This window comes from Thamnophis sirtalis, unplaced genomic scaffold (assembly GCF_051295495.1).
Source record: "Thamnophis sirtalis isolate CommonGarterSnake01/CBP01778 unplaced genomic scaffold, rThaSir2_p1.2 scaffold_1, whole genome shotgun sequence".
In the NCBI taxonomy this organism is placed as follows: Eukaryota; Metazoa; Chordata; class Lepidosauria; order Squamata; family Natricidae; genus Thamnophis; species Thamnophis sirtalis.
The window spans coordinates 81,255,773-81,268,839 of record NW_028261381.1 but is presented as its reverse complement, the minus strand read 5'-3'; the positions used below and the strand labels follow the sequence as shown (position 1 = coordinate 81,268,839).

Here is a 13,067-nt window from a genome sequence, read left to right as displayed (position 1 = left end):
TGGATCATAACAAGTAACAGATGAATTGAACCTAGGATATCTTGGTAAGAACAGTTGTAGTAGCTTCCTAGTAACAAACCAGAAAGTGCATATTGTGTGGTACTATTTTAAAATCAGACTTTATGCTTGCACACGACACAGGAATCTATGCTTCAAATGTAGACAGACAGGATTAGCTGCAGTATTATTTAAGATATTTGACCTTAAAGTGATGAAAGAAAATAGTGCTCATCAGTTCAATCCATTTATTTCAATAACTCACCTTCTGCATCTTCTGGCCTTGTAAGATCAATGACTCCTGGACCTAGCTTTCCATCTTCACTGGGTTTCCCTGATAGCTGTGGGCCTAAATTCTCAAAGCGTGTTCTTTCCTGCCAAAGAAAAAGGACAACATTCAGCTTTTTTAAACTGTTCACATATGTTTCATTTCCAGTGCTTTCTTGACCTCTGATTATGCATGCACTTTGCCAAATTATAAGTGCAGCTTCCGACAATCGATTCAGTTCAACCAAGTGTAGGATATTATTGTGATTATGACAGGATTAAAACTGAAATTTCAGAAATCACTGCCAAGCAACAGTTAATAATTAACCTTTCCTAAATGACTTGCATTTCAGAAATACTAAAGTTCAGGACTTGGAAAGGACTTTCTATTAAAACTTCCGACTAATTTGGTGGAAAAAAAATAACCAGTAGCACAATCAACATCCTAGTCCTAGAGATCTGAATTTGCAGAGGCACCCTTGAGAAATGCAAGCATGAATTTTATGCAAGAGGATTTCAAAGACAAGTATTTCAAAAAAGGAATACTAGATGACAGAAATAGTGCTATTATTTTGCCTAGGAATTTGAGCTAAACCTCCATGGGATATTTTTTTTTAAAAAAGGCTATGAAGAAAAAGAGATGACAGTGTTTCTTCCTTGAAAAACATAAAACTTGAGTGCTGAAAACATATATGGTAAAACTGCAGAACTAAAACAATAATCAATATATAGGTTGATATCAACCAGGGTTACTTCATACCAGGGGGCAAAAACTCAACAATCATATGGCTACATTATATTTTCTCCCTTTTTGTAACTGACTGTTATATACTACTTTCATGCAAAAACACAGTAGGGTTTTCTTATGCCTTTGGGGTACTTCTCAAACCTGAACATGCCATTATGTTTGCATGTCACATCATCACAGACTTGAATTATCAGTTTTTGGTTTTGTTCACAGGATATATTTGTTAAACCTCACATATTGCACAGCAAAACAGTGCTGATTGCTCTTCTCTCTATTGTTTGGTGAGCTAATATTGCATTGGGCATATTAGATATTAGATACTAGATATTAGATACTAGAAAGAAAACAGTTATGTTATCAAGCAACAGCTTGATGTTGCTGTTAAAAAATAAAGAACAGAATTAACACTTCCAGAACATCAGAGTCATTTGCTCAACTCTCTTAATACTGATTCTGTTTATTAATAAATGCTCTGTAATCATTTGGTAGAGCATTGGTAGATTAGTAAATATTTTCAGCAGCAGCAGCAGCATATACAGAATTTGTGTGTGTGTGTGTGTGTGTGTGTGTGTGTGTGTGTGTGTGTGTGTGTGTAAACTGAAGGCAAGAAACATACCCAATCTTCTTTCCTTCTACTTTTCCCACAACAACAACAAGCACTCTGTGAGGTTTGTTGGGTTGAGGGATAGTGACTGGCCCAAAGTCCTCAGTCGACTTTCATGTATAAGGCAAGACTAGAACTCACAGTCTTCTGGTTTCTAGCCTAACCACTACACCAAACTGGTGTACTTCTCTTTTTTTCTTTTTTTTTCTTTCTCCCTCCCTCCCTCTCCCTCTCGTCCCCCCCAGGAAAAAAATCCAACTAAATATAAGATTTTTTTTCATCACAACAAGTCACAACAACTGGGTACTACAAGCAAAGAACAACGTCTTAATTGGTCTCATATGTGAATACAAAGTTGGGTCATTATGTGGTATGAACAAGGTTGCCCTGCAGGTATCCCAGAACTACTATTACTTCTAGTTTAATATGGACATTTAGTGGAAACCAGTATAATTATAATAAGTGTCACAACCTGGGCTTCCAGCATCTAACAATATGCTGTATCTGTGCCTGAAGATGAACTTCATGAACCATCCTTCTGCTTTCCTACACTGGCCAAAACAGCACCTAGTCTGTAAGTATGCAGCCTCAATGGTAGAACAGGGCATGAGGCATCATGCAATGTTGCCTGCAGTTCGTCCTGACAAGAGTTCCCTCAATCTGTGCACGTTCCAAGGAAAGCAAATGCTGGTTGTCCCATCTCTCTTTTCCAGCATTCATATCTAATCACAGTCACACCACACCTGCCAAAATGTGTGGTCCTTTCACACATGCAGTATCCCATGGCTTCTACTCTCCTCAGCCAAAGCAGAAACCCTGCATTGTCATGCGCATATTCCATTTCAAAGTACAAATCAGATTATTGACCAGCAAAGCAATGATTAAAACCCAATGGCTGACAAACAGTCCCTTGAAAGTACTACCTCTATTCTCTCTCCACCAGTTCTCCAGAGAGTCTTTCTATTTTTCGGGGGAATACTGCATCCTTTCAGGACCACGGAGGCCTTTTTTATATCTTCCATGAAGAAAGGAAGATAATTATCCCTTATCTGTTTCAAAAGAAAAAAAAGAAAGGCGAATGGGTGATAAATTCCCAATATATTAGGAACAACCTTATTTTCTCTTCCTCTGCCTATTTCTATATTTCTCCAAGAATTCAGCCAGGATTTCCTCACTTTAAAATGCTATTTATTTATTTTTTAGAGCAGGGCAATATAATACTAAACACCTTGCCATTATATAAATGCTAGCATTGTCCAGGATGAACTGCATTTGCATTACTTCTAGTTTGACAGACCAGGTGGTTTTATTAGCCTAGAACGGATGAGTCTTTGACAATCTGGGACCAGGAGGTTCTTGAATCAGAAAGCCCAGAACAACTGACGCACAACCCTGGCAAATGCTGCTTGATCAAGTGTCCCAACTTACTTTTGTTGCTTATTCCTCAAAGAGTTTGGATCCCCTATGCACCCTCAGTACCATATCAATGCAATTGCATTTTGCCATCCCCTCTATTTATCTATTCTCCTACTTAACACCCAGGAGATTTAAACCTGCCCTACTAAGGCAGGAATCTTTCCATAAAATGTCCTAACAGGGTACCTGAGTTTTTCCTGGTAAAAGAACTTCAGTTTGATTAATATGAAGAAAAAGAAAAATGCATTCTACTTTTTAAAAAGAAATCAACAGAACCTTCTCTGTATCATAGTATGCATATTTGAAATATCTTTCTAGTCATTCATTCTCTTTGATTCTCTCCAGAAAATATTCTGTGTTAAAAAAGAAAGTTTCTGAAAGAATATCAATATTTTGACATTCAGGAAGGAAAGGAAAAATTACAAGATAAAGCACAGAACTGAAAGGAAGAGAAACTTGCATGATAATAACTAAAAGAATCAAGGTGTTTTATGATTCTTTAATAATCATCAATGTGCCATTTTTGAAGGGGAAATTTAATACTATAATAATTCTTTCTGTATTTTTTTTGTAGATGCCGGCATTCATTTTTCCACTTAAAAACAATAGCAGCTATTTTACAGTTTTTCTATTTTATAGAAAATAAATAAAAAAGAAAAATGATTTCAATAGAATTATATTGGTCTGTACAAATATATGTGAATATCTGAGGCAACACATTTTAGGTAAATAATAGCATTTTAAACTGAGTTAAATTAAGCAAATTATTTTAAATGAAGACAACTAGCAAACTACCCATCCAGATATCAAATATATCTTAGCAAAAGTGTAGTCATTGTATTGTCCTGACAGATTCTATATTACTTTCTAAGTATGTAAGGCCATAAAAATAAATATATAAAAGTAAAGTAAAATGTCCTGGGTTATATAAAGGTACAAATGGATAAATATGACATAGCTTCCAACTTCATGTGTTTTGTAGAAGTCATATTTCACGCCCATGTATTCTACTATGCATACTATGGACTTAGTTTTGCTCATTATAATATAACATACTTCTCAAAGCTCTGAGCATGCTCTCTGAGTGAAAAAAAACTCATTCTATGAATTTTCTACAGACAAAAGGGCTCATAGAACTGAATTCAACTTAGAACATTACTTGGAAACCAAGAGAACTAAAGTTTGTAGAGTTTACAATCTCTTTCAAATTATAAACAAAATTCTGAAGTGATTGGTCTTTGGTACTCTCTGAGCTTGATTGTTTTCTTGTAGATGTTTCATTACACAAACTAAGTAGACTGCTGGACTGATGATGTTACCAAGTCTGGAAAATGAATGTCTGCAAGAAAACAATCAAGCTCAAAAAGCATTAAGTATTCTCCTTTATTCATACTACATATGGGCACCAAACACTTGAGAAATGAAGTAAATGAAAAAAAATTGCCCACTTCCACCAGTAGCACTGATGATGTCACCTAGTTTGGGCCGTAAAATATCTGCAAGAAAACAATCAAGCTCAGAGAGCACATTTCAACCCTGAACTACAAACACTCTCCTTTACTGAAGTTTGAAAAGCAGGAATTGTTATTGCTGAAGTGGACTGATATAGAATTTGTTTTGCTAAAAACAGAATCTTCATTTTCCATTCAGTGACATGATTAGGCACTTATTATGCATTATCAAGCACAAGCACATAGGCAGTATAAAACTTATGGAAGGGAAATTTTTGCTTTGCTGTGTTCTAGGACTTTTGGTTAAGTGCTTTGAAATGATGAAATATGAGCTAGGTGTTGCATAGTAAAAAAAAAAGATATTTAAAGCCCCCCTTAGTCAGCATTGATAAATGATAAATGTTCCAGACTACAAAGCAGTGCCATCCATCATATTCACATGTTATCACAGTCAATGATGGAGCAAACTCTGTCGTGACAGATGGACTATGAGATTATTATCCCCCTGATTTTCAGTCACCAAATAACTCAACTCCTCAAACATTTTTTTTTTACTTTGCATTCCATTAATAACGTTGTCTATACTTCTGGGCTGGGAATGATCAATGTTATCCTTTGAATTGGAGTAGAAGAAGACTAGGAACTAAGGAAGCAACTAAGAAAGCAAAAGAAAGTGTTTGCTTATCCACTGGAGTAGGGGAGGAAAACTGCTAATAACTTCAGAATAAATATAAAATTGTGATCATGGGGAAGAAAAGTAATGATAACACTAAACATACAATCAATGTTTTTTTCATCTGTATTTAGGTAAATGTTGAATTTTTGATGTGCATGGTATATTGTCATAAAATTTTATATACTACTATTTTACATGCTATACTATGTTTCATACAGTTATTGATTATTCTATAATAATGCGAGTGCCAGCAGTAAAATTGTTCCTAAATTTAAGTGTTACTTATTCATTGCCACATAACAATGCTTTTTGATATAAAAAGTATTCTGTTTATAAATGTAACTTTACAACCGCTGCATCCAGGCTCCGTGGTAAATTAATGACATTTTTATCATTTTATAATGTCATTAAAGTTTTACTGATGACTCCATCAAAAAGGAGTAATAAATATCATAAAGCAAACCAATACACTTAGATCAGGGGAGCAGGAATTCATGCCGTATAGTTGTACTAAATGGCCTACCATAAATGACATTTATGCCATCTTTAAGCATGTGAGAACATTTGGACAAGTTCAACAAAACTGTTTCAGTAATTGTGTACTTAAATAACAGTTTACTTGCCAGCAAGCAAAGACTGTGTGTATGTGTATTTCAAACCCTGTGAAAAATGACTGCATCCATCTCTTGAAAAACAATATAAGAAATGTAATAATACACCAGGCAACCCTCCCTTTTAGATTACCATGACTAATCACACTATAACCATTGCCAAATTATTTCAACATGTTTTTTTTTCTTTTTCCACATCTGACATATATGCAAAGGCTAAAGTGGAAAATGGCATACATGCGAATCATTGTGTGAAAGACCTTTCTTCTTCCCCCTAATCTTTACAAACAAATACATCTTTGCTGAAGTAGGCATAGTTGGACAATGATGTAATCCCCTTTATTTCAAGACTCTAGCCTAGTAGTTACCAAAATTTATTTAAACAACCAGTTTTGAGACTCCTTAATAATGCGGGTCATATACAGAAGCCACAAAGTAAATGCCTTTGGGAATGTTATGCACTCTGTGGACAATATTCTAGTTGCACGATGTGCCAAAAATTCCAGCATGTTGTCTTTATACACATGGACACCCATACACACGCAACAGATTAAAGCTACATTATGCTACATTATGCATTTAAAAACACATCTGAAGTTTGGTTTCTTGTACTTCTTTGGTTTCTTGTACTTCTATTCTAGCCCAGAGAGAATAAACAAACATAAAAAGATCAGATTCAAAAAAATACTGAGGGAAGAATTTCTAGAAAAGGCAGTACTTAACAGCCTTTATACAATTTAATTATACTGGTTGTTTTACTCTCTCTGTATCTCACTCTTTACTACTTAACATATGAACATAAGTTCTTCTGTTTTTAAAATCTTATAGTTGTATATAATTACAGTAATACTTAATATATCTAATAATAATACTTTAAGCCATAGTTTACCTCAGAGCTTGATATTCATTGCCATGTATCATAAAGGGAACTTGAATTGGCCAAATAAGGTCAATACATGTTCTATTAGACAAAACCAGGATATAAACAGAATGAATAAATTAATCAAAATTATATATAGCTTGTGATCATCTTCCTTACTGTTACAAAAGGGTATAAATTCCACCATAGCCAGCACAAACTGAAATTCTGATAGGTCAAATTTTGTCATTTAAAAATAATTTTGCAGTCAAAGTCCAAATTTTGTGTTTTTTTAAAAATTATTATTATGTTTAGTGAAAACTGCAAGAAACATGGCTAGCTTTATTTTTCACTGTGGTATTTATCATTTGTTCATTTGTTGTAGAGTGAGTAAGGGGCAACGTTGGTGTGTTCAATCTGTTTCCAGAGATTGATACATTTAATTTTTATCTTGGGGCTAACAAAATAAGTTTAGCTGCAAAAAATGGTCAGTTTGCATCTATGGCCCCGTGACTGCATTTTGCAAATTTGTGTTGCAATTTATTTGTCATATACCTTTGAGAATCACTTTCAGACTCTTATAGGCAATTCCAGAATGAACAGATTATGATCAGCATTATATCAATTCTTCTATCTGTTAAAGGAATAGCAATTATATTTTTGTAAAGATTTCTTAATAAATATTTTTGTTAAGACTTAGCATGTTCACGTGACTTCTGCCCTTCCTAACTTATTTGAGCATTTTTCAAGGGAAAGAGGAGTTACTGCCTAATTTCAGAGAGACTATTTAGTCTTAGATATTATTAAACTATAGGTAAAGGTTCCCCTTGCACATATGTGCTAGTCATTCCTGACTCTAGAGGGCGGTGCTCATCTCCCTTTCTAAGCCAAAGAGCCAGTATCGTTCAAAGACGTCTCTGTGATCATATGGCCAGCATGACTTAACGCCAAAGGTGCACGGAACCCAAAGGTGGTTCCTATTTTTGTACTTGCATTTTTATGTGCTTTCAAACTGATAGGTTGTCAGAAGCTGGGGCAAGTAACAAGAGCTCACTCTGTTACGTGGCGCTAGGGATTTGAACTGCTGATCTTCTGATCAACAAGCTCAGTGTCTTAGCCACTGAGCCACTGCGTCCCTATTATTAAACTATGTTATATGTAAATATGATTTGTAGTTGGAGTTTTGGTGGGGGGGGGAGGTTACCTTTGAGGCAGTTTTTGACTCCTGAAGACTGCCTGGACCAGTTCCTGCAGTCTTCTGGGAAAGGTCTTTGGGGAGTGTTTTATCACAGCTTTCTTTCTAAGGCTGAGAATGAATGACAGGTCCAAGATCACGCAGCTGGCCCTATGCCTAAGGTGGGACTAGAACTCACAATTTCGTGTCTGGTATGTTTACCACTACTACCAACCAATTCTGTTGTCGGTTTGGAAATATATTTTTTTTTGCTTATGTTTATCCATCCAATATAATTAGATTGATTCCACTTGTTTTGATTGTATGCTAATATGGGAAGATTTCAGGAGGAAATTGAAAATGATAGTGTGCCACTGAACCTTAATGAAGAAAGTGAAACATGCAAACACAGTCAGAACTGGTCTCTTTGGTGGATCATAATTCCACTTTCTTTGATGGCACTGTATTTGCAAAACTTCGAGAACAATAGCTGTATTCATATGATACACTGAATCACAACAAGTGCATCACAGTTTAGCCTACCAGTTTGTATAGACCCTGCCAGTGTGGTTAGTATATGATTTAACATATGATGTGAACACAGAAAATTGTAGCATATAACATGAACACAGAAAATTGAATTAACTGAACAGACTTTCCTTAAGTTAACCATGAATGGACACGTTGTGGGGAAAAAATCCCTATATATAGAGTACTGTATCTATAAATTTCCTTTGCAACTTCTCACCCTATTCTAAAGGTTTCCTCCAAAAAGATTTTTAAAAATGCAAGAAAATGTGAGGATTTTTCCCACTTCCATGAATAGCATTCTTGTCATTCTATATCCAATCCATTATTTAACAACAGTAGAGTGTTGAGTGTATATAAAAGAGAAATGATATCATTTTAAACCTAAAGACTACTTTGCTTGGCCAAGAATTAAACTGAGGATGTGAAGAAAAGCCAAGGAGCTGAGAAGGGATAATAGATATTACTCTTTTGGAAATGAAGAAGAAAAACTTCATATGGTTCTCCTTTGTGTCTGATCTCTATTTAAACCTATCTTTGCAATGCATAGATTCAGAATTACTGCCACACAAGGAACTGCTCCTAAATTATAGACCTATTCCTAGCACTTTTACAGACTATAGTACTCATTGACAATGCTTCCCTATCTCCCCCCATGGATGTCTCTGTTCATCTGGTTTTAATATGGTCTTAACCAATTGCAAGGTTATTTATAGAGTTTGTAGCTCCCCAGTAGTTAGAGTTATGAAGCATTCAGTCTTAAGCATATCCAGTTGTGTGGTAACCCAACTATTGCTTTAATGTGGTTTCCATCTTTTTATTTATGCACCAACGCATGATCCATGTCAGTATGCAAACAGTTTGAGATTAACCCTTTCTTTCAATGGAAGATGAAAATCATTTTATATAGTTCACCTAGAGGTCCACATGGATTTATCTTTATGGAGGCTAATACTTTTCAGCCTTCTGGTTAGATTCTGTTAGATTAGCAATCACAATCTAACATTTTGAGAATGAAGGTCTGAAGCCAACTCAAATAGTCCTTTAGCAAATGAAAGGAAAGAGGCTGTTTATGAAATGCTCTAGTTTATGCTTAATGAGGCCAAAAGGAATCCTGGATTAGAAATAGATCAGCTAATTATAGCTACATTTGGTGTTTAATTACATCTTGTTTGATTTTTCATGTGTAAGGACAGAAAACCTTTTCTACTTTCCTGAAGTATTCTTTCCCTTTCTTTCCTTCAAAGTCACTCTTAAGACTGAAGATTTACTTCATATGATAGGATCGGTGCCACTGCCAATGTCATTGAATTAAATAGTCTAATAATGGATTATGTAGGACAAATGTACTATTCTTCTAACATGTCAGGATTAGGGAATAGATTTCTTTAAAGACTAGATTCACAATAAAGATCATACTTTTCTTTCAGTGGCTTTTAAAAAGACACAGGAAAACTTTCTGCTGTAGGAAAATGGATCTTGATTTTCATTGTAATGAGTTTAATTTCTTAAATGCATGTCTTACTTCTCTTCAAATTCCAGAGATACCAATATATGGAGATTATTTGGAAACCATTCTAGACTGTAGTGCTAAGGTCATAGGCAGTCATAATTTCATGATAAGCATTTAGTCTGGGGGTGAGTATCCCCCAAACACTTTACAAAAATTCAAGATATTTTTTTCTGCATGGCATTGCACAAAGCAGGTGACAATTATAAAACTATATATTAAAAATTAAAGCATGTGCTTTGAGTTTCAGAAGTAGATACAGTTATTAAACAAGCAGCTTGAACAATTCAAACACTGAGTTCATCAGATGTTATGGCTTAGTTAGGTCTTTATTTGCCCAGTACTGTAGAATTTTTAATATGTTCCAAGTAGAGATCTTTGTTTGCTTTAAAGTAAATATGGCTGGTTTTGAACACTTCACTTGTAAATTAGTGTTTTGGAAATTCTCAGAGAGAAGGCTAAGATACTTCTAAAGATATAGTAGTGACAATGGTCAAGGCTGATGAAATCATTATGTCATCTCTCTTGTCTTGTAATACTGCTCTTTTTCTGTCATTAATTTTTCTGCCTCATGCTACTTAACTGCTGGTGTCAAAAGGAAAGCTTCAACTCTGTGTAAAGAAATGTGGTCAACAAAACAAACCCTTCACTTGGTTCTTCCTCTCTCAAAAAATAAAGAAAGTAGAATATGTGGCCATCAGCAACCGCATCACTTAGGCCCCCATGCCTAAATAAAGCAATTGAGAAGATATAAGAGGTTATGGATGCTTGAATAAAATTCATAATGGTACCAATTGTCCTTGTGATTGACTTATGGGCCAGGAGAAGGATGTTGATTAGTAGATCCTTCTTCACAATTTTTGATCTCTGAACTGTTTCTGATAGTATTGATCATGGTATCCTTCTAGGCTAGCTTTGGCAGTTAGTTTTAAGAGCACAGTTTTGTGCCAGTTTTCCTTTCTCTGGAATAGGTGGGTAGGAGGAGAGAGGTTGAGACCTTGCTCTGCCCTGTAGAACTCAACATTCTGCCCACTCCCATTTAAAAGGTCATATGACAGTATGGTGTGAAGTGTCATTAGTATGTGGTTGCAAGTTGGCTGTATATCTCTACCCCATTTTGCCATGGAGATCTAGTCCAAGTGTGGAAAGGTTATGGGAGTTTCGATGGGAAGCAACAGGCTTAAATCAATCCTTGCAAGACTTAATGGCTTAGGCTTCACAGTGCCCTGGTTCCAGTGATGTTCCATCTTTAGTTCTGGATGTGGTTGCATTACCTTACACAGAAGCAGCATACAATTTGGGAGGGTGTCTCCTCTCTGGACTCATAGTTCCTAGTTAAACAGCATGAGGTGGATATATGCAGGAGGGTCTTATGCATAGCCTTGTGTTGTTATAGACTGGAAGTACTGCACATGATCATTCATGTTTTGGTCACCTCTCACATGAACTACTGCAATGTATTACACATACATGGGCTGCCCATGAAGAGCATTTGGAAGCCATAAATGGTTCAAAATACAATGATGTAGTCAAGTATGGGCATTCCCCATTTGTTATGTAAGTTACACCAGCTCTTGGTAGGTTTCTCATTGGAATTTAAGATTTTTGTTATTATCACAGAAGGGACCCAAAGTAGTTGAAAACCACTGCTCTCCAATGGTTTCTACCTGCCTTGTTGGTTCCAACAGGAGAGGCATGGTTTGGGTCCTGTCTATTAAAGAAGGCCATCTGGGGGACTCTGAAAGTGTGCCTTTCCCGCCATAGCCCCTGCCCTCTGGTAGACCTTAATACCTGAAATCAAATTGGCCCCAAACCAGCTGGCCATCTGGAAAGCACTAAAAACCTGGCTGTATGCCCAGGCATAGTAGTTGAGAAGTTAGCAAAGCCTGTTTGGGTTGGTATTACATTACTGTATGTATTTTTCTCTTGGCTACTGTTTCTTTTTTAATTATACAGTATGTGGTGAATCATACATTTTAATGGTTTTATATTGGGTTTTTTTGTTTAAATTGTGTTCACCACCCAGACTCACTGTGGCAAAGGCGGTGATCATATCAAGCTAAATAAAGAAACAAATACTTATATTTTTTTGGTAAATAATTAACTAGGCACTGAACAGTCCTGTAAAAATGTAATAATTTGACTCTGGGTGCAAGAAAATTGGCAGGAATAATATGTAATGAAAATAACTGATTGAACACATACAAAGGACAAATTTTAAAAAGCAAGTATCTGCAATGGAGAAAGTGGAGAAGAATTTTTAAATTTTAATTTAATTTAATTTCTGGTTCTGTCCTTGAAGCAATGTGCCTTCTGGACAATTTATTCACATGTGCAAAACATGCAGCTGTATGAGAAAAAGTTACCAGGATTGGTCTCAGTTGATAAAATGATCAGTAATACTTTTTTAAAGTGTTAATCTATCTAATCTTCCTTCCATCGTCTTAAATTCAAGATTATCTTCTTCTTTAGGGGGGGATAGACACAGTCATAATTTTGAATTATGAGCTAATGGATTTCATATTTCAGTAGATTCCTTACTTATTGTCTTCCTAAGCTTTTTAGTTAATAGGAAAAGAATTAAATATACATTGACTATTAACATTTTTAACAAAAAATATTAGGAAGATATTTTATGTTACAAAATAGTACCAATTTTGGATAAATAGCAGTATAGTTGAGATTGGAGAAGGAGTGTTCTATTATTTGCCTGGTCCAAACTTTTTCCTAACTGACATTTTATTTCATCTTTAAAGAAAAAGAAGCAAAGAAATATTATAAATAGAAAAGAAAAATATGTATGCATGCATACATCAGATTAATTAATCAGAACTACTAATTTTCAGATTTCTGATCTGAAATAGGATACTGTAATTCTCATTTTTCATTTTGTATGTAAAATCAAGCCATCGTTGGCAGCTAGCAATATTCTTTTTATTTCTTAATGAGAGTTTATAAGATATCTTATATCTTAGATTTTCAAAAGATGTGATAAAATTTTAGTTTCTTGTTTTATCTCTAGCATGACCATAGTGGGTCATTTTGTTCCTTTTTTCCTTATTTTTGTTATACTATTAAAGTGATTATGATGCTAACAATGTTGATTGCCTAAACAAGTAACTATGATGCAATATTTGCCTTTGAATGTTCCTTGGTTAAAATTAAGACTAAACTTTTTTCAAGTGTCTTAATTCATATTATGTAACTTTATGCTATTCCAATATAT

At 35.0% G+C, this 13,067-nt stretch overlaps 1 protein-coding gene across 7 annotated transcripts in view; it reads right to left on the bottom strand.

Moving 5' to 3' along the window:
- The window catches only part of SOX6 (SRY-box transcription factor 6), a 476,183-nt gene that overhangs the window by 28,602 nt on the left and 434,514 nt on the right, over positions 1–13,067 (bottom strand). For 4 of the 7 annotated variants that reach the window (XM_087717440.1, XM_087717457.1, XM_087717448.1 and 1 more), the window contains exon 12: positions 263–371. In XM_087717440.1, coding sequence (XP_087573566.1) covers positions 263–371 — 109 coding nt within the window. Of the gene's footprint in view, positions 1–262; positions 372–2,539; positions 2,666–13,067 lie in introns of all 7 variants that reach the window. The other 3 variants (XM_087717470.1, XM_087717425.1, XM_087717434.1) reach the window with 1 other exon arrangement.